Raw genomic sequence first — 22,449 nt, forward strand, 5'->3', positions numbered from 1 at the left:
TTTGAAGCATCAGCACTGCTCAGCTCTATGCCTGGCCTAGTTTGGCTGCCTTACAGTGGGAGCTGGCCATGTCCTGAGTTGGCAGTGTGGCCTTTGGCAGCCAGATCTTCTTGGGAGGTCTCAGAACCATACCCCTAGGTGGCCAACTCTGGCAGGAGGCTAAACAAACCCATCTGCAGGAGCTCGGTTGTGAGCCAAGGGTGGGATTCTCCACCCAGTACGTGTTAAGAGTCAAACTCTACCTATTGTTGGCCAATGTAGGAGTAATTTTTATCTTGTGTTGCCCTCAGTTTTATGAAAACATATCTGAAACCTGACTTATATAAGTAGGTGTACATCAAATTAGTTAGAGACTGAATTAGATATGCCTTCTTAACCTTTAAAGAAAGTATTCTGTAAAGGAAGTAGCAAGATTTGGGGACTTTTATTTCTGCAGTCCTGTGTACCTTGTGACCAGTAGCTGTCTTTCTGGTGCTCTAGTGCTGTTCTGTCTACCTGCTCTCTTGGTGGCTCCTGTTCTCCTCCTCACTTTTTCTTCCTCCGCTTCTCTTGTCTGCCCTGTATACAGGGATGTTCGGGATGTCATGGATTCCTCTCTCAATTTTTAACCCTACTATGATTCCCCTTATTGTTTCTTTGGCTCATGTCTTATCATTAGTCAGCCATGGACAAGGACTTTGAGATGCTGTGTTGGGCATATACAGCCAGTGTGATTCTCATGGTCCTGGGGGGCACCTCCAGACACATCTGTGGAAAATTATGGAAGATAGATGTCTACAGTTGCCTGTGCCTGCTGGTAATGACACAGAGGGTCACAGGAAGAACACTGTGCTGGAGTCAGGAGCTAGTTCTGGCCCTAGACCTCTCCATATTAATTTCTAAGTTCTTAATCTCTCTCTGAAGCTTTCTTATAGTGAAAAGATTATTTAGTCTGTATTGATTAAATAATTCACATGATATATTCCAACTCCCAAAATTCGTTATTTGATTCCATGAAATCATATTACTGTCACTCCTTAGGCTAGCTCTTTGTGACTAATTAGAGTCATATATACAGAAGAGATTGAAAAATGGAGGAGACTGTGGAATGTGAGTAGTAGAATACACCAAAAAAATCAGCAGTGGTGCTCATAGTTTACTCAGTGATGAAAGTGAGGAGTGTGTGGAAGGAGGGAGCATTTTCCATTCTCTGGCAGTCTTGCTTGGCTAAACTGATTGGCATTTTGCATTGTTCTTCCATGGAAGCGACATCCTCTGGCTACCTTTCCTCAGTCTGGGTTGACTGATGTGAAGAACTCATTTTGAAGCCCCAGTTACACCTTTCCCAGGAATGAGTGCATGGGGACAGTGGGGACAGTGATGGTCCTCTTTCCTTGGCCAAAGTGACTGGCAGTGGCTGTGTCTTCTCCAGCCCTGTTTGGAGTGTTCTTGTTTCTCATATGGAAGCAGAAGTGAGAACCACAGCAGCCGAACAGAACAGGATCCAGGAGGTAGAAGCCGGGCAGTTGTCTTTTGATTCTTAGTCATTCAATTGGATGTTGTAGGAATCAGGTTTAATTAAAGAGTTTTCCCCTTTTAGAATTGAAGAAGTCAGAATGGGGTGTGCAGTGTGGAGCAAGGGGCTTTCTTATATTTCTCTTTAGATCTGTGACTTGGGGTGTGTCACCTGTTTCTGAGAAGGCCTCCTCTTTTAAATGAAGTGGTAAGGTTAGGCAACATTTAGGGTTGTTTCCAGAGCCACTGTGCCAGGAGCCTGTGATTTCTTTCATCTGTCCAAAACAAGACCATGAGAGGGGAGACTCAGAGAGGGAAAAGTTAGGACCACTTGGGGTTTTCAGATGCTGTGCGATTTCTCTGGAGGCAGCGGCTGTCTTTGATTTTTGGACATCACAAACCCCAAATTACTATGAAGTGTTTAAAAATTGATTGTTCCTTTTGGTCAGCATGCTAATTTTGGCCTTTATTTATCAAGGCCTCAGCAGTCTGCAGCACTCTCTGCTAGGGGCACCGCCTTCCTGCCACATTCCTGGTGTCCAGTGAAAGTTTCCTGGCTTGGCAGTGGAACTTTTGAACTATCTGTACCTCCACAAGGGAAATGTCTCCCTCCTGGGTATTGTGGAAATTTTTCTGCCAGTCTTCCACTTTCTGTTTCTTTATTTTCTCTTCAGCATAAACCTCTAGGACATTCATCATCCCAAAGTTTATATTAATGTCTTTCAACCTTCAGATTGAAAGATCTGTACTTGAGCTATGGAATGAGATTTAGCAAGAAGCATCATTGTTTCTCCAGGGAATTATTTGCTTTGCCTTCTTGTTAAAAACAGTACCAATCAAAACATTTGTGTTGCCCCTGATAAGGCTCAGCACGTATGTTCAGTTGCTTATTGAGAATATTTTCTGCTCTGGAGGGCGTCTGAAAATCTTTTTTTCTTTCCATCTTTCATTTCCACCCAGCAACTTTGGAGTTGGCAAGGATACCACTCCACCCAGTCCTGGAGAACACTTTCCTTTAGTCTCAGGCCGCTGACTTAGTGAAGCAGATCGATACAAGTGGACATCATTAGTATGTGCATCTAGTTATCTGTGTTATTGGTCAACAGGATTTTATTTCTGGATATTTTCTTTAAAACAATAGTTTTGAGTATTCTCTGCAGTATCCTCTGTGTCAGATTCTTGTACTAGTTGAGTCATTTCAATGTCTTCCTTCTGCCGTTTCCTAATCGATGTGGTTGTGAGGCCTGTGACACTTCACTGTGGGAAGCCAGGAGGGAGAGGAGAGTCAAAAGGTTCTGGTGGCTCCCAACTGTACAACTGACACCACCAACAGGATATTGATGTGCTGGTTCTGGGTCACCCGCAGCTTGGAAGTATCTGTCTTCTAAACTCTCCCCCGAATTGGTAACTGAGGAGTGTGCTGCCACACTCCTTAAGTCAGGAATCTGAAAACACAAACATGACTGTGTCAGTGGGATGGTCCAGAGGACCTCGTCTACCCCAGACAACTGTGGCATCTCTATGGACGTGACTGCTTCCCCCAGATAGTATCTGTGTAGATGCTCTAAGCTTCCATGAGTAATACAGACTCAATCAAAGTATAATAATGAAACATACTATTTATATCTCAAGAAATATTCTATTATAGAAGATTTTATATTCTTGTTTTTTCCTTTAGAATACAATTACCTTTAAATCAAAACATTATTCTGTTTAGCTAACAAGATTTTTGAAGATGTAGACCAATTTGTGAACCACAGTGACATGCTCTGAGCCATCCCTGGCTGAAAATTCTTGAGTAAAATCTTTGCCATCACTGCAGAATGAACTGGTCATTGTAACCAGCTTTTTATGGAACAGCTGTTTCAGATCCTAAACCTGTAGCAACATCATTTTCTTTATCCCCACAATAAATGTTATGCAGACCAGCTTATTTTAGAATCTATACTATTTTCCCCCATATTAAAATGTTGCATAGCAAAGGAGCAGGGCTAGTGCACAGTTTTCCTTATGAGTTGTTTTTGTACTTGTAACTTTTCTAGTAATACATTTTACTTTTTTTTTCTCAGAGAAGCAGCCCATCCTAATCATCCTATTTAAGGTGCAATAGCGGTTGTGGTTGAAATTGCAAACAAATCCACTGTGTCCTGATTTGATTTTTGTGGCTTTCAAATGTTTTCAGTGGAAGTGATTCAGTCTTAGTGTGCTTTGGGTTCAAAGGTACAGAAAATAAGAGCTATAAATATGTTAGAAGGAATAATGTGTCTACATATAAGGTCTTGCACTAAGGAGAGGAAAGGTGTGAGATCCCTTAGGAGTCATTAATAGTCTCCACTGTTATACAAGTTTTCACTTATATGGAAAGCATTGGTGTGTTGCGGTCCGTGACTGTGGCTTTGAGGAGGATGAAAGATTACTCGGAGATGAGATTTGGTCTGAACACTGAGAGCATTAGGGAGACTCCCAGGTGCATTAGGGAGACTCCCAGGAGCAGCACCAAACTGAAAACTCTGGATTTTATTTAGAATATTGGTGTAAGAGAAAAAAAAAAAGAAGAAGAAAATATGGTGAAGGAATTGTCTCAAGGCTAGGCATTTTTTTGGAGAAAGGGAAAAGACAATGGCCAGATAAAACATGCCCCACTAATCTAAACTTCTTGTTGTTTAACTATTCATTCATCATAGAGCCAGTGTGCTTTTGCCCCGCAGTTTAACCATTTACACCATTTACTCCTCAGCCGAGTCCCCCACATCATTTATGTGTGTGTGTTTGTGTAATATATATTTTATATATATATATATGTGTATATGTATGTGTGTATATATATATATATATATTAGAGTAGAAAGGAGATCAACTTGTAGAAAATTTCATCCCTTTTAAAATTCTCAGGGGACCAAGGGAGGAAAAGAACTTCTTTTACTTCCTTTCTGCAATATCTTCATATTTGAAGAATAATTATGAGAACTTTTATGACTTTTTCCCTGGGAAGGTACAGTTCTTAGGTCATTGTGGATAATTTATATGAGAAAGAGCAGTAATGAAAGTCTTTCTACAGTTACATTAAAGCTTGGAATCCTACCAGGCTAACTGCTGGGCATCTATCTTTTAAATGCAGTATGTTGGGGTAAGATCCTGGTTTTCATTTTTTTTTTTTTTAAATCAGAATATTTGTGTTTGTAGCTCAAATGTGTTTGGCCATTTCCTGACAGTATTGCTGTAGGCAAAGACAAAAACCCAAATATAATTGTTTCTAAAATAATTATAGTAATATATTGTTAGCTACTTGAGAGACTGAGGCAGAAGGAGCAGAAGTTCACGACTAGCCCGAGCAGCTTTGTGAGACTGTCACAAAATTAAAAAAACAAACAAAAACAAAACAAAACAGAAGAAGAGAATGGGGATGTAGCTCAGTGGTAGAGCACCCATGGCCTCAATTCCTAGTACTGCAAAAAAAGAAAAAAGTTACATTAATGCCTACTTCCTGTAGTTGTAGTTGTTATGAGGAGCCACTGATACAATAGTTGTGAACTAAACTATTTACTTAGCATAGTGCCTGGCACCAGTAAGTGCACAGTAAAAGCCATCACGCCATCATCATCAGTACTTGAATACATTTTTATTTTAGTGTGCATTTTATACTATTTCCTGTCATCACAGAGCTAGATTAGCAGCAGGAGACAGAACTACATCATTATTTCTTTTCTACTTTATACCTAGTTTGAGAGTCTTGGGTTAGAGGTGCTAGGTGAGGACTGAAATTACATGTTATCAGAAAAGGAAGGAAGCACTATAGAATGCAGAGTTCTCTGCACTGTCTTTCTAGGGAGGAGAAATTTTTAGAACACCTCTGACATTACTTCATTAAATGAAGGAGCGGTGGGGAGAAAATGGAGAAACTCAAATACTGAGTCTCTGCCTCAGATTCTTAGGTACAGTGATTCTAATTCCTCATGCTGCATCTTGTTTATCTAGAGCACTGACTTGATTGTAGTCCTTGTATCCCTTATGATGATTTTATTGTTGACTGATAGCTGTAGCAGAGACACAGGCTTAAAAAGTGGTTGCATATCAACTGTGGATAAACAACATGGAAACCATTCCCATGTCAAAGTTAGAACAATAGGAAAATTTATAGGACTCTGCTCAAGGTAAATCCATGCCTGATCCCACATGTTCTGTGGAAAAGGGAATATCTGAGAAAGTTGCATTGAATGAAGATTTCATTAGTCAGATTATTCATTCTCCTCCTTCCCTGATACCTAATTATTATTTTATTATTATTTTAGAGTCAAGGTCTTCCTTTGTTGCCTAAGCTGGCCTTGAATGTCTGGGCTAGGTCAATTCTCCTGCCTCAGCTTTCCAAGTAGCTGGGAACACAGGTGGACACCACTGCTCTGGCTTTTCTTTCCCTGCTGTCTATTTATGTCTAAAACTTTTGGTGAAGAACTCTCCTTTACTGAATATTAACAGTCAGTATATTGGTAAAACAGTACAATTTTGTCAGAGCTGTTCATTGTAAAACATCCAGATTGCTTTGAGAGAGAGCCAAAGTGTTTTGCATTTAAGCCCTTGGTGAGGATATTTTCTGACATACTACTATCTCTGAGTAGTCTCTGTACCATAGAGGGATTATGAAAGGGCATATAAACTTTGGAACTGTTGTCTTGGGGCTTCTTTGGGCTTATGGGAATTCACATAGTGATACTCTTAGAGTAGATGTGCTTTTGACCCAAGCTGCTGAGTGTGGGCAAATTGCTAGCCAGCCTGAGCCTCAGTCTTCGGACTCAAGTCTCATTGGCAATAGGCTCCAGGCACTACTTCCTTACTGGTGCTGTAGACATTTCAAATACTGGCTACCATGGGAGGATGGTAAAGCTTACTGGATTGTTGGCCTTGGAAACAGCAGAGGGGCCCTCCTCTGCCTTTTGGTTCCCGTGACTAGTGGGTAGGCTTTGTCTATGTGCTCTTCTTAAATCTTCCTTGGTCTCGAATATTCTGTTTAGAAATAGAGTAGATTTTAATTAATCAAAGTAAGGGTCAAGGATGCTTTATTTCATTCAGTGGAATTAATTTTGTTACCCTCATGTAAGCCAACAGTCAGTTTTCCGTGCAGATGGCATGGTTTGGTACAGAGATTGTTCTACCCCCTCTTTCTGAGGCTTCTTGTTGACTACAGATGAGGGCTGTTCTAAAACCTCAGACAATTTTGGCCTTCATCGTAGTTGAGTCACCCACGCACGACTGGTTGATATTAGCTGGGTATTACCCAGAAAAGTACAGCCATTCACCAGCATCCTTCTGCTTGCCCAGTTCAAGCAGCACCTGCACTTCCTCTCTGCATTTCCACACGAGATCCAGAGAGCTTTCTCCTCATGGCAGGCAAAGGTGACGCCTCTATGTTGCTGGATTTTAAAACTCATGCGCGTGCATGCACGTGTGTGTGTGTGTGTGTGTGTGTGTGTGTGTGTGTTTAAAGAACAGATACCTTTTAATATAAGAAAGAACACTCAGTTTTATTAGCTGGTTCAAAGTAGAGCTATTTTGTCAGAAGCTTGAATGGGGAGATGTTGAGCTCTATTCTCTGGGCTTTCTCAACATTCCCAATAAACTGCTTTTTGTCTTCACTGGAAATACATATTTCTCCCTCAGTTTTCATTCCATACTGAGTATATGTGCACATACTATACACAGTAGTGAGCCAAAATGCGGCCAGTCTACTAAGCCGATCTATGGTTAGAGGTGCTTCCTAACTGCCATAGGCATGAATTGTCACTGCTGGCCATGGGTTCCTCAGGTGGTTTTGGTTATAAATATGATTTTTTTTACCCAGCAGAAATCACGGGACTTTCTTTTGTTTTCTTAGGTTCTTCCTACTTAGGTTCTTGTTTCAATACTTTAAAAATAGTCCCTAGTATCCTAATAACACTACCAGGTATGTTAGATGTGGAATTTTAGAAGTAGAAGAGGTGTTCATCAGACAAACAGTGTTGTGCACATGAATGTACCAAGGCCAAGGAAATGAGGATATTTGTGAAAAATCACACAGTTGGTGATGATATTGGATCAGGATTTAAATTCTCTTCCTTACATATCCTGCAGTTCCAGAATGTCATCAGTGTGTAATCCCCCATGTGACCACTATTTGTGAATCTGCTACACTCTGTTAGCACCATGGACCTCTCCCAGAGAGGCCCTCCAAGTGGCAGTTCCAAGAGTGGATCCTGAAGTCACACTGCCTGGATACACATTTTTCCTATCTGTCAAGCAGATGTACAGGCTTACTTCTACTTCCAAGGGTCGTTGTGAACATTAAGTGCCTTCATGCCTGTAAGAGCTTGAGAATAGTACTTGGAACATTGAAAGTGCTTAGTAAATGTTAACTGTCATTTTACTCTGCGTGGTTGAATGTCAATGGCAAGAAATTAAGTAGAGCTCATTAAGGATCTCAATGAAATTTTTGTTTCAGCCTAGCCAATCATCAAGGGCACATTTAAGGTTAGCAGATAATATACGCCATTCCACAGGTCATCCCAACATGTTCACCACAAGTGTTTGGAGATATTTTGGTTTAGCTCACTCCAGTCTGTTATGAGAGTGATTGAGAGTATGGCTTAGCTGCTTCAGACTAGGTGCTGGGACAGTCTTAGGTGGATGTAATTGTCCCTCAGCGTTGTGGCTTATTCACTGGGTGATCACATTCCTTTGAAGTACTGCAGAATAATTTTGCTGATGAGGGGTTTAGCAGTAGGGGGATTACAAAGGGCTTAGCAGTTAGGATCCTTACATATGCATGGAATAATTACTTCCTACTAAGCACGAGCTATCATTTTATTCCTCTATGTCACAATATAAATTATTATGTGGAGTTACAGTATGTGGGAGGAGAGAAAAGTGTTTACAGAGTGATGGCACTGCATTGCCTGACTCTGTGAATGATGTGGGTGAGATAACCACAAAGTATTGCTAAGTAACTACCATGTCTGTCAGTCCGCTGCCATTGGCTGTGTGGGAGACAGGGAAACTACAGTGTGGAGCCGGTCTGTGTCATCAGTGTGTCATGGGAGAGCTACCACCAAGTTCAAGTCTCCCTTTGTGTGATGAATAAGGCACTTGGAGGACAAGCCCGATCACACAAGTTCAGTATTCAGTTGCCATGTGGCAGGTAATGCCGTGGTCAGGGCTGTATTCCTGAGCTACTGGAGCTTCGAGCCCTCTGAAGAAACTTGTTTATCCCTGGGTGAGTAAACCCAGTTCCTGCTTTCACTTGCGGAAGTGTTCCTTCTCAAACTCAGCCTCCTCTGTAGCTGGCCAGAGCCTGTCCCTCCCCTTTGCTTTGCTGTGGCTGTACAGGACCAAGGAGTTGTGTGAGGAAAGCCAGGAAGACCTGTTTCGATATGGAAGGAGCCAAGGATATTTACCTTTTGGCAAGGGATCTTTTAAGAAGAAAACTTTGCCTTACTGTTTATGGTGGTTTTCCTCTTTCATGCCTAAGAAAATGTTTTCCTTTAAAAATAAAGGAACATTCAGTTAGGTTTGTGTCTATAATGGGGAGAATATATTTGAACTAGAAATGTCTTTTCTGTTCAGTTCTGATGAATTAAGAATGCCAGAAACTGGTAAACTGACTAAAATTAAGAATGTCAGAACTCTTGGAAGTGGTCTGCATTCTGTGGAGTTAGGATCCCTGGAAGCATTTGGAGTTCCGATTAAGATGAGGAACAGCAGCCTGGCTGTTTGGGGAGCAAGCTGAGCACAGGAAGTGGTGTGTTGGAATTAGTCCCCTTTCCAAAAGCCTCTCCCTTCTGCCTGTCGGAATTGGCTTTGAATTGACTGCTATGCCATTAATATGACAAGCCCATTTCCTCAGGTTTTTCGTTTGTAGCCTATTCAGAGACCAAGATTGCTGAGAAACAAGGCCTAGTTACAAAATCTTTTGTTTGGAGGTGCAGTGAACTGATGTAGGTTGCTAGTCACCGAAAAGTCTCACTTTTGTTTTGCGGAACATTATAATTCTCACAAAACTTTGGCTTGCATATGCTTGAAAATGTTTCCCCAACTGCATTTGTGTGTTTTTAAAGAAGACAGGATACATTTATTGAATAATAATATTTAGATTTACTAATCATAAAACCACGTTTGCCAAACAGAAGAGACAAAGAGAAGAATGTCAAACTATTTCCTTTTGAGAAAAACCATCTTCTCTATTTTCCAGGAGTGGTAAGGCAATGCTAGCCTTTGGGTAATTTTTATACTTAATGTTTTTTGTTCACATCACAAAGCCATAGCTTTCCACGAAATCAAAACTGACACTGTAATGTTATTGTCAGATTGTTGTTTTAGAAATTAGAAGCCCTGCTCAGGGCTCTCAGGTGAATTTAGGTGCAGCTGTGTCAGATGGCATCATGGTTTCACTGTATTATTAATTAGTTGAGCTATGTGATTCATTTGATAAATGAGATAAATTAAGACTATTCACAGTTATGCTCTTTACTAGAGAGCAATGCCTGTGCGTGACAGGTATTTAGATCAGTCCTCTATTATTTCATTCCCAGAGTGACTATCCCCTTCCCAGTAGCTATCTGCCCAATGTACATACAACATGATGTCTCTAAGACAAAACTAGTTGTTGATCTGATCCAGGTTAGCATAAATACATTCTTGTTCTTCAACATGGCAGAGAGTTATTTGAAAATGTTGGATTAGAGCAGAGTGATTTTAGAGTTTACTTTCTCATTTCATTTAATATGTACATTTATGATCTTTTGCCAGTTAGTAATAAAGCATCAAGAAGTGAATAGATTAAACTAAAAACCTCCACTTATTCCTAGTTACCTATGACAGTGACACCATTAGAACAGAGAGGAAGCATAATCAATTTCTTTCAGAGTGCATTCTGATTTTTATTGAACTTGTTCATCTTGAGGTCCTTGTCTGTATACTGATGTTTATTTTACCTGGGCAGTATTTTAGATGACATTTACATGGAAGGAAATGAGTAGCTTGTAAAGATAAAATGTCAGTAGTATTGTCATATGTCATGACTTGTTTAGCACCAAACAGTGAAGTTTCAGTGAGGAGTGGGCTCCTGCACTAATGAATGAGAATGAGCTTGGTCATGGCCAGTTTAAGAGCACCTCAAATTTGTGGCCTTTTACTTTCTATGTCTTGATTTTTGCCTGTGGGTGGCTGTCCATTGGATTGTTAAGATTATACATGCTATCTGTATAACTGCTGAGATTCAGTTTCTAGTTCTGACTCTAACTCTTCACTCCTGCCTGTTAGACCTCTATCCTAGTTCCTTTGGGTCCCTCTGGATGTTCTGGATATACAGATATAAGCCTTACCATCAGATCACACCAGAAACAAAGATTGAGCAAGACCTGCATATACTGTATTCTTAAAAAAGCAAGCAAGTGTGGTTTACAGAAGTAAAATATGTAATAATTAAAGATGATTAGAGAAGCACAAAGAAGAAAATAAATTTATTAGCCCATTAAAAAATTAGCATTGCTACTATTTTTGTATTTGCATTTCCAACCTTTGTGTGTGTATGTGTACATGTATACAGGTAGATAAAATCTCTGTAAATTAGCCAGTGTCTTCTGATATTCTGAGGTATGAGTGTATAAGTTTATTTAAAATGAGTGCTTCCCAAGGTATGGTTCAGACACTGAGATAAGTGTTGGGAGTGATAGTTACATATTTATTATAATGTGTATTGTGAAGCTACAACTAGCACATCAAACATGATTTCATGTTTACAGTTATGATGGGAGATCTTTAAGTGTTGGGAGTCCTCAGTAATTCTTCATCTTCTCCCTAATTACATGATTTGACTAAGCCTTCAGTATTCATTGTCTAGCAATCTGCTCGGCTCTACCTTCAAAATATATTGACAATAATTCAAAATAATTAACATTCCTCAAGCTCAGTGATCCAGGTCATTATGGTTTATTACAGCATCTCTGCTGCCATGCTCTGCTTCAGTGTTTTCTCAGTGTGTTGGCTTCCCATCTCACCCAGAGTGCTACCATAACCTACAAGTCCTTACATGATCTGCTCCACCTCCACACCCCATGCCTGTGTGACTTCATCTCCTCCCACTTTTCTTGCTCACTCTGCTTTCTTTGCATTGATGTCTTTGCCCATCACTGAGCACAATGGGCTTTCCTCCACCATGGCTCAGTGGCCCTTGGTTTCCTTTCTTCCTCTAATATTTATTCCCCAGCTGGACCCTTGACCTGCTCACCAGGTCACCTTTTTGGTGGCGGAGGTTCTGGGATTTGAACCCAGGAGTACTGTACCACTGAGCTACATTCCTAGTCCTTTTTCTTTTATTTCTAAATTCTGAGACAGGGTCTGCTCAGTTGCACAGGCAGGGCTTGAACCTGTGATCCTTTGTCGTAACCCCCGTTGGTGCTGGAATTACAGGTATGTGCTAAGGCACATAGCTTGCCCAGGGCACATTTTTAAAGGTTCCTTTCTAGTGAACATTTAACTGGCTGCCTTTTCTAGAATGATAACCCCTCACCCCAGGCCTCATGCTCCCTTTGCCCGTTTACTCCCCTTGTCTGTTTACTAACGTGCTATGTATTTACTCATCATTTATCTACATGAGTGCAGGGATTCTTGTCTGTTTTGGTCACTTTGGAATCTTCAGCACCTAGAACAGTTCCTGGCACATAGTAGGCACTCAGTAAATTCCCATCAGAAGAGTAGGTCAAATAAGAACATTGGCTGACTTACTGGCATTAAGTAAATTAGTTCATGGGATGCAGTATATACAAAAGTCATGAAGATGATGCGTGATATTTGAGAAACATTGATGAGTAATCTTTAATATTTTATTAATAGCATGGCAGTAAATGCCCTTAAGATTCTTTTGTGTATAGTATATTTATTATTATTTCTTTAAAAGAAATACTTAGAAATGTGGTTACTAGTTTTTGGGATATGCACATTTTTTAGAGTTATCAAAACTAGAACATTTGCATTACTTTGCATTTCTGCCTCCAGTGGAACTGTCTATATTTCTTCCTACTCACTGTGCATTACTTCAAGGTCTTTTTATCTTTGTCAAGTGTGTTAGTTACTTTTCTTTCATTGCTGAGACAAAATACCCAACACCCAAAGTTAGAGGGGAAGGGGTTCATTTGGCTTACAGTTCTTAGAGGTTTCAGTTCATAATAAGCTGGCTCCAAGGCAGGGATGGCAAACAGGCATTACACAGGAGAAACAACATGGCACGCACAAAGCAGCAAAGGTAACAAGAGAATTTAACAGCATCTTTCTGCCCCTTTTGTCTTATTCAGACTACCAGGATTAGGGAGGTGCCAAACTAATCACTCACTTGTAGTGGTTTAGTAATCACACACCCTTAACTCCATCACACATTCCAGATTCACCTACCTCTGAAAAAAAGAGTCCCACCTCCTCTGCCTGAGGCTTGCGGGGCTGGGGGGTGGGGGTGGGCATCTAAACACAAACCATAACACCAAGTTAACTGAAAAAGCTATCTAAATTCCTTTACTTGCACTTCTATAAGCACTTTCCCCTCATGTGTCCAATTCTAATCTGTTTATCTTTTTTGGTTGCTCATTCACATCTATTTTGGTCCAGGCTCTGGTTGCAGGGGAGTGAAAACATATTTGAATTAGTTTTGTTGGATGACTCTCACAGGTACCTGGTTTATATCCTAGGACAGTATGCAAAGGCTGTCAGACCTCTCACGGGTAGAACTGGAGGGTCTGCTACTTGCTGCTGTCTCTGCTCCCCTGGTTTTCTTTGCATACTAGATTTCTCCTTTCTCTCATGGCTTCTTTGCTCTGTCATAACTGTTTATTCCATCTGGCATTGGTGTGCTTTGCCATTCAGTTCTGTTCCTACTTTACATGATCACTTAGTAGAGGTATACATCATACTGTAAGTGCCATCCATGAATACTATGTCGTAGATGTCTAGGAGTGAGCAGTCTATTGGATTGGTCCATTATACTATTCCTCCTGATCCAGTCAGCTGAGATCAGGATAGAGGATTGAGACACCTGGGTCCTGTTTGAGGATGTGGGTGAAGCAGCTTCTCTAACCAAGATAGTGCTATAATATTCAGGACAGTGTCTTGCCCACTTGGTGCATTCATTTTCCTTTTATGATTACCCCAAAGTCCCTTTCATAGAAGGACAGAATTGTCTTCTGGCTCATGGGTGTTTTTTCTCCATTTATCATTTAATTTTGCTTGGTGGTGTTACTATATAATTAATGTCATTGATCAAATCATGATGTTGCTAGTATAAGGCTAGAAATACATTCCCTATAAGGGAATTATATATTTAAATCTGTTTTTCTTCTAATTCTTTATTTGTTTTCGTCCCCCTTGAATTGTATTACATTTTAGAGGGATTTGGGAGAAAATCAGATATTTGTTCTAGGAGGATAGTGTTTGTGTTAGTCGGGATTCTCTCCAGAGGAATAGAACCAATAGACTATGTAGAAGAGAGGATTTGTTAGATTGATGTTTATGATCTAGAGCTGGATAGTCCTACAATAGAACATCTGCAGGCTGGAGGTGGAAGAAATTGGTAGCTGCTCAGTCCAAGAACCTGGAAGCCTCAGAACAGGAGAGATCCATGATGCCGGCCAGTCTGAGGCTGAAGGCCTGGAGGTACCGTGGAGAGGTTCTGGTGCAAGTTCACACTGAAAGGCAGAAGAATCTGAAGTCTCATGCCCATGGGTTACATCAGTAGCAAAAAACACAAAACACACCTGCTGAAGAAAGAGCAAATGTGCATGTGTGAGCTTTGCCCTTCTTCGGCCTTTTCATTCCATGTGTGCCCCAGCCCTCTGGATGGAGCCACCTACATGCAGGGTGTGTCCTCCTTACCCAGTTAGCTGACCTGCACACTAGTCTTCTCGACAAATTCACAAATATGCTTTACCACTTTTCTAGGCATCCCTCAGTCTGGTAAGTTAACAACTCAAATCAATCATCACAGTGTTTATTTGGTTCTGATTTACCCCTCTCAACAAAATTGTATAGCTTTCCTTTTTTAGTTCCCTTGTTTTCTTGTTTATTTCTAGCTATATTATAAATTTTATTCTCAGTGGAATTTTGTTAAATTATGTTTTCTAAGTTGTACTTCATGAATTATTAAAGCTGTTGTTCTATTTATATTTTATAACTGGCCATCTTAAAGTTCTGACTTTACTTGTTGTTTTTAAGCTTTATATATGAACAATTAGAACATTTGCAATCATTTTATTTCTACTGTTCATTGTCTCTTTCATTTTCTTAATTTATTATGCTTGATGGTTTAGAATGAGGAAAGTAATAATTGGAATGTAGTACATGTTTTATACTGTTGTATTTTGTCAGTAATAAGTATGTTGACTAATCAGAATGCATTGGTGACTTATACAACAAATATTGGTAAATTAAGCTTCTAGAAAACCCATCTTGATTCAAATGGTTTTCTCTAAATTAGAACCTGGACCTTTCACTTGTCATTTAGTCTTTTTGGTCAAAGCATTATCTTTAGAAAATCCACGTTATTCTTCCATTTAACATATCATACCTGCTATTATAGCACACTACAGATTTAGTTGTCTGATTGCTTTCTGATAATGGAAACTGGCATGTTATTATAGTAAGTTGAGAAATGAAATGGAAAGTGCATTGATGGTGATGTCAGCAAGAGCCTTCGTAATGAGGTAGCTGCTTACCCATAGCATTATCTTTTGCTGGCGCTGTGTCCTGTGCGTGCCCTTGTCTCCATCTCATTAGCTTCAACCATAGAGAGCTTCTTTTGGTTTTTAAAATGTCTTGGCCTTTGCTTCAGACTTGCCTGCTTCCCCCTTATTCTTAGCATTCTGGTACCGAATGTCAGTTTCAGTGCCACTTTCTCTTGGAAAACTGATTTCCTTAGACATGCTTACGTATCCTCCTGGATGCTGCTAGTGCATCTTGTGCTTTGTTTAAAATAACATTATTATAATTGGTTTTTAAAATTGTCTCTCATAGTACTCAACTGTAACCTCAAATTACAATGCCAGAGAGCGTATCTGCCTCGATGACCATTGTTTCTCACATACAAATAGTGACTCAATAAATGCTTCGGAAGTTAAAGGTTAAGAAAGGGGTGGAGGATAGTGCTCCACTCCTTATCAGTGAATTGAGACACTGCAGGGAGCCACCTTGATTGGCAGATGCTGAGTGGGAAGTTGGATGAATTGAAAGGGGGTAGAGACAATCTATGTCTGACTGAAAAATTTCTATTTTACTTGTATCTAAACTTAAGTAGAACTGAAGAAAAGGCTTCTTCTGTTCACTGGAGTTGAGCACAGAGATTTGAATCATTGTAAAGGTAGTTTAATTCATAGATGAACTTTATGCAATCTTAGATGTGAAGAAAATATAACCCGATACCTTATGTTTTTATATTTTAATTTCTACACTCTTGGCGGGTGTAGTAATGCATCCACTGAGCTTTTTATAGCATCTGAAATAGCATGTGGGCTCATAAAATTCAAAAACACCTGTAATAAAGACCATATTAAAAGAGCTAGAGGGTAAAAAGCCATTTAAAGGGTGGGGGCAGGAGGAGTGTGTACAAGAAGTTAGGATTTGGTTTTGTTTTGTTGGCAAAAGAAAGCAAGGCCTTGTGAGTGTGGACAATACCCGTTTTTGAAATTATTTCTAGCAGTGAAAAAAAATTATATAGTTTCAAATTTATCTTCTCATAGTTCTGTTTTTCATAATATCACATTTATTATGTTATTATAAATTATGAACTCTGAACTCAGAACTGGATGTTATTGGAAGACTATGTTTTTGGTTTATTTTTTGTATCTCAGTTATTCGTGCTGGTGTTTTTAGGAGGAAGCCAGCTGTCATACATGTTTCACTAAGTATTGGACTTGGAGAATTAACGATAGCTGCAGGGTGATTGAACTGATTTTATGAGGAGTTACTATATGGCTAATAAGATTAAGCAAGCTCAGACTGCTAATTTGGGCAGATTAGGTTGATATGGTGCTGTATTTAAATTCAGAGCAATCCTGGAACTTCATAAGGACTCTGATTTAATTCTCTCTGGGTCAGGAAGCTGAAATGGTAAGTGACTTGCTTGAGGTCATGCAGCTTCTTAGCTTCAGAGCCAGGCTGATAGTAATACCTGGGTTATTGTGTGCCCTTGGCTCAGACACCACTCTTTCCATTTTACAGATGAGCAAACTGAGTCATAGATGGTAAGCAACTTTCCCAACTTCACACAGCTAGCAAATGTCAAGAGTTAAGATTTGAACCTAGACTTTTAGCCACTAAGTTGTTTTGCCTTCACCCAGCTTCTGTAACTGGTAACTCTTGACAGGAAGCAGAGTATCTGCTGCTGGTTTTTGCCATGTTCCCATGTACAATTGTTTCAGCATAACTCCTTCCTCAGTAAATGGCTTCTGTAGATGCTTTCTATAATTGAAAAATGGTAGTAGCCTTCCCCAAAGATATTATGCTGTGTCCTCAGACATGGTTTAAGTTGAAAACATCGAGTGAATGGTTAAGGAATCCTGCAGCAGGAAACAGGTACCTGCACGCCCACAGGCAGTGGGAGAAAGCTACGCCTTATGAAGCAGTAAAATTTAGAGTAGAGTTTGGCTGCAGTCTTTCTTGTCCTTTCTCAGCCATGGAGTTCTTTGGTTAACTTATTTCTTTTTAAAATTTGGCTCAAAAGTCAACAAATGAAATTGATTGATGGTGTGTATAATAGTCAAAATGTATTTTAATATTTATGGCATTTCTACCCTGGTTTGTATGGCAGAAGATAATTTCTGTTACTCTTCTGGTTACATTATACATCTGTTCTATATCCTCCTGGTAAGTAGCTCAGAGAGATGCCTGGGAGCTTTGGTCTATAAAACTTACTGGAAGACGAGATTCACCCATAGTGGATCTGTTTTAGATATAGTACATTAAACCTTTGTAATGGGAAGACCAAACAGAACATGAACACATTTCAACAATAAATAGCACTTATACAATCCAAAGCCTGCCAGTCCATGGAATTGAAGAGTCAATGGAATCCAGAGGCCTCATTCACTCGATAGACAACTACTAAGATTTTGCATCTCCAGAGCTTTCTGAGAGAAAGTGGTTGCAGATTTTTCCACATCAGGCTCTGCAAATTGGTAACCTTTGAGAAGTTTGTTTATAAAATGATATTTAAAATTTTTCTAGAACTTTAGAGCAACTTTAAACTCATGAAATAGTATTTTTATTTCAAGACAAAATTAAAGAAGTATACTATTAGTGGAATAACAATGGTACAATTATGTTGTAAAGTCATGCCAACCAAGTCTTTATTATATACCTTATAGTCATTTGAGTTGAGCCTTGAACAATGAACAGATTCAGATATACTGCAAAAGAAAAAGGACACTTGAAGCAAAGGGGCTGCATAATGTACCAAGGAGAAATATAGTGCAAATGAAGTTTGAGACTTGGCCAGTCGGTCGGAATAAATCTAAGAACACCATGCTGAGAATGGTGCAATAGACACCATACTAGGGAGTTTGAACTTTATTCTGTAGGAATTTGAACGTTTTTGAGAAAGAAAATAACACCTATTCTAGTTGTAGCAGAACTCTGGAAGAACAGAGTTGGATTAGAAAGAAGAGTAAGATCTGCTGGTTGTTGAAAGTATCTAAAAGTTTCTGGGCTTTATATAATCTTAATACTTTATTACTTTTATATTTTTTCAAAAATTAAAAACTTTTCTTTAGTACTAGTATATTGTAGGGAGTATAAGGTATATTTTTTGGTGAGCCAATATGACCACATTAAACTTTGATAACAGAAGAAAGCTGTCATATTCACAACTTCCTAAAAAAAATTCTCTTGACAAAGATGTTTCTCTTTACAACAAAAGGTAAAGTATCAAACATTCAAAATAAAAGTCCCCAGCAGATCCCTTGTTGTATAGGAAAACTATTATGGAATTCCTATAACTCGAAGCATTTTGGGCATTTCTTGGATTTCGAGTGACCGATTTTGTCTAATCTTCATTGTAACCCTTCATAGCAGATATTATTATCCTCATTATTTACAGATGAGGAAACTGAGGTCTATTTGAGCCTTTAAACCCACAATTTTTATTTCTGTTATCTAGATATTTTGCCCTTTTTCTTTTTTTTTCTTTTTTGGTACCGGTGATCTAACTGGGGACCTAACTTGTCTGGCAGGCAGCGGAACCACTGAGCTAAATCCCCGGCCCCACCTTTCTTCTTTTCATTTGAGGTCTATGTTAGGCAGTGGGTTGTTTACTTTGGAGAGCACTTTAAGATTAAAGACAAGTGTGGTTTACTTTCAATTTTGTATGTAAGTAGCTTTCTGACTTTGGGAAAGTAACTTAATCTAAGTACTACTTCTTTCTCCATTATGTTTATAGTGCTTTCTATGCCTTCTGCCCAGTGAACACGGATAGGAGTGTGTGTGCATGCCTGCATGTGTGTGTTTAGTATAAAGCAGGAAGGGTGAGCAGATAGCTGCATCTTGATTTGCAAGCACTTTCCCCCAAATTTTGGCGAGTTTTAAATGCTATCAATGAGGGTTACTTCTGAAAGTATGTTAGCTGCTGTGAAGTGGCTAGCATGTGACAGCACTGTGACAAGGTGCTGAAACGTCATTCCCTGGGTGGCTTGGAGCTGGAGACATTGCATTGCAGCCAGTTGCAGAATCTAGGCTCTCCTGTACCGGTCTCATCCCCTGTAGGACAGAACTTCTGGCACCTCTTGGGGACAGGGGAAGGGAAAATTTACACCTTTGCTATTATTGCCGCTTGACTTTTGTACTTTCTTCTTTTTAAGTGGCTGGGTTAAAGATCTGTTGGTAAGACCAGTGAGAATTGATTTACAGGATGTTTAGATTTTATTTTATCAGCCCTTGTTAGGATGATAGAGATTCAGAATGCGAATTCAAGGCTTTCTGCATGAATTGACTATAGTTAAAGTAGATTTTTAAAAATGAATTTTAAGAATCGTACCAAAGTGAATTCTGTTTTCTTCAGACAGCAAAGGAAGGAGTGTGTCCTTCAAGTGGCAGTCTCAGGCTGGTATGTTTATCTTGGCTTCTTGGGTATTTTTCTAGCTATTGGCATGGTCATTTTTTGTTCTTTTCTTTTCTCTTTCTTTCTTTCCTTTGTTTCTTCCTTCCTTCCTTTACAAAAGTAGAGTTACATTATTATCATCTCATAATTAGAAAATGAAGCTTAAATAAGAATTCATAGAGCTGATTGTTTAATTTGCTGTATCATTTTTTGAGTGAGCATGTATGCCAGGGGAAGAGTTAAGTGACGCAGAAGCCAGAAGGGTGGTCAAGCAAATATTCATGTGTTGTAAACTGTAAAATATCGGGACTTGTTATCTGACATGAAGTTTTTACTTTTGATGAAAGATGAAGTATATATGGAGTTAATATACTTGTGTGGTCAGTATAATATGCTTCTGTGATAAATTTCATTCTGAAATGTCTGAAGGTCACAGAATGTGAATACAACTTGTTTTCTAGGTCCATGTCAGATAACACAGCTTCATGTGACAGATAGGGATTTGCTAAGTGGGTGACATTAACATCTTGTAGCATTTGGATCAGGAAGCAGAGACTGTTGCTGGGGAGATAAGGGCACGGGGCATAGGATATATTGGCATAAGACATCAGGCAGATCATTGACTCTTTCCGTTTTGAAAGTTGAATTTAACCATGTTTCTACTTTCCTCTTACACTTTTGTCTCACAAAGGTAGAGTGGTGCTTTTAAGAGTATGTTTGTCCAGCTAACGTGGGCTAAAGGAACATGAGGAGCACACTCCAGCAAGGGACTGTCCCATTGAGCAATCACTCAGTCTGGGTCATCTATCACATTCAGATCACTGAAGACATTCCTGTGGCCTCTGATGGGTCACAGTTTCTGTGATACAAAAAGCATCATATTGTATGCTTTAAAGAGCTTAGCAAAAGTTTGAATGCATGTTTCACAAAGGGTTGGTTCCATGTAGAATAGAGTGGAAGTAAATGGGTAGTACACCAAACTTAATGAAAAGACAAAGCAAGCTTTTATTGAGGTTAACAAAGTAAACTCCCTTCTTTCTGGAGGACTATTAAATCTTTAGTCTAACATCTTCCCAGGAACACTAATGTACATAGTGATTGGGGTTAAGAAGTTAAAGAAAATTCATGTTACTTGCCATTCATATTTTTATAGTATGGATGTTATTTGTCCTCTAGAAGACTTTTTGTTGTGGTTTGGTTATCCTGTCCCCAAAATATAAAGCTTTAAGTGATGGAGTATATAATGCCTGAAAATAAAAATATTTATTTGAAGCCATGAGTAGAGAAGATCAAAGGCTGTATGGAGTTGGAGGTTTGTTTTGTTATTGGGTTTATGTGGTTGTGTGCATATGCTGGTGAACTTTTTATTGTTGTGACAAAACACCTGGGAAAACAACTTAAAAGAGGAAAGATTGATTTTGGCTTAGGTTTTCAAGGTTTTGTTCAGTAGTTACCTAGTTGCATTGTTGTGGGCTTGAAGTGAGGCAGAATATCATGGTGGGAAGGGCATGGCACAGGCAAGGCTCTTATCTCATGGCCGCTGGGAAGCAGCGAGGGTGGGAAAGCCAGGGAGGAAAGGGGCCAGGGGCCAGACAGTCCCCAAGGACACACCCATGATCATTTCCTTCCATTAGGCCACACTTCCTATTTCCATTTCTTCTCACCAATGCCATCAGTTTATGATCTCCATCCACTGATGAAATTAGAGCCTCCTGATCCAATCACCTTCCAAAAGCTCCCACCCCGAACACCTGAGCTTTTTGGGAGGACATTTTAGATCTCAGTGTGTGTGTGAGAAGGGGCGGTAGGGAGGCAGGCCTAAAATAGTATTATGTGTTTGAATTAGCAGGTGAAATATTGTTCATTTTCACAGGAACTGCTCAGAAAAAGAAAACAATATTATTCCTTTTGTTAGGAAAAATCCAAGAGTTTTCATTAGGCATTAATTATAAATGCTGATCTTAACTAATTCCCGAAGACTCCATTTATTTTTTAATTTTTCCTGTGAGAAATAGTTACTGATAATTTTAGAGTTTAATGTTTTGGAACATGGTATGATTATTTTCTTTGAAAAGGGAAAAGTTAAATTTAATATCTCAAATATATTCTTGGTGCATTAAGGAAAACACAGTGCTTTAAAAATATTTCCATTTAGCGACATTGAAAAATAATATTTTAAAAGGCATTGGCTAGAGAGAATTTCTGTAATGTTTTGGCTGTGTTTGAGGAGCGGGCCACAAACCTCTAGAATTAAATAGAAAAACCAGAGTTTCAGAATAATTTGTGTTGTCCAAAACAGAAGAAATAGAAAACAAAGAACTTTATGCCATCATCATTTAACTACCATGATCTATATGTGAATAGAGGAATAGGATTCAATCTTCTTAAAAATAAATTTGTTACAGAATTTTAAGGCAACTATATAATAGTAAAAACAAATAGGCATAGCTGTATCATTTTTAATCCAAAATTGGAAAATAAGTTAATATTTTAAGTACCACTACAAAATAATATGCCACCAATGAACTGTTATACAATGCTTTTTAAGACTTTAAATTCTAATAATAATTCTTAAACTTTCAGATTTTTACATAAAGAATCATTTTAGCTATTCTTCTACATACATGATGCTTTTGTCTCCATACCCACTCATAGCACAGTGTCTTTGAAGACATCGTAAACGTCAATTAAATAAGGATTAAACCAACAATATAAGTTTCCTTTGCACACATGTGAGGAATGGCTGAAGGCTCCCTGGCTAACAGGGCTTATATTGTTTGGGGCATGGAAAACATTCTAATTTTAAAGAGTTTGAAATATGAACAAAGAAATATGTCTGTCTAGGAATTAATGAAATATGA

At 39.0% G+C, this 22,449-nt stretch overlaps 1 protein-coding gene across 10 annotated transcripts in view; it reads left to right on the forward strand.

Annotated features, from left to right (window-relative positions):
- Psd3 (pleckstrin and Sec7 domain containing 3) overlaps positions 1 to 22,449 on the forward strand; it is a 517,630-nt gene that overhangs the window by 232,005 nt on the left and 263,176 nt on the right. The window contains exons 1-2 of one of the 10 annotated variants that reach the window (XM_087216720.1): positions 19,206 to 19,371; positions 19,550 to 19,594. The exons of 8 other annotated variants lie outside the window; for them this stretch is intronic. Coding sequence is in view for 1 of the 2 variants with exons in the window: in XM_087216717.1 (XP_087072843.1) it covers positions 19,506 to 19,594 (89 nt within the window). In the remaining variant the exon portion in view is untranslated. Of the gene's footprint in view, positions 1 to 19,205; positions 19,372 to 19,406; positions 19,595 to 22,449 lie in introns of those variants that run through there. One more of the 10 variants, XM_087216717.1, reaches the window with a different exon arrangement.

This window comes from Heterocephalus glaber, unplaced genomic scaffold, assembly GCF_053883595.1.
Source record: "Heterocephalus glaber isolate CG9 unplaced genomic scaffold, H.glaber_assembly_v1.0 deba00001460, whole genome shotgun sequence".
Taxonomy (NCBI): Eukaryota; Metazoa; Chordata; class Mammalia; order Rodentia; family Bathyergidae; genus Heterocephalus; species Heterocephalus glaber.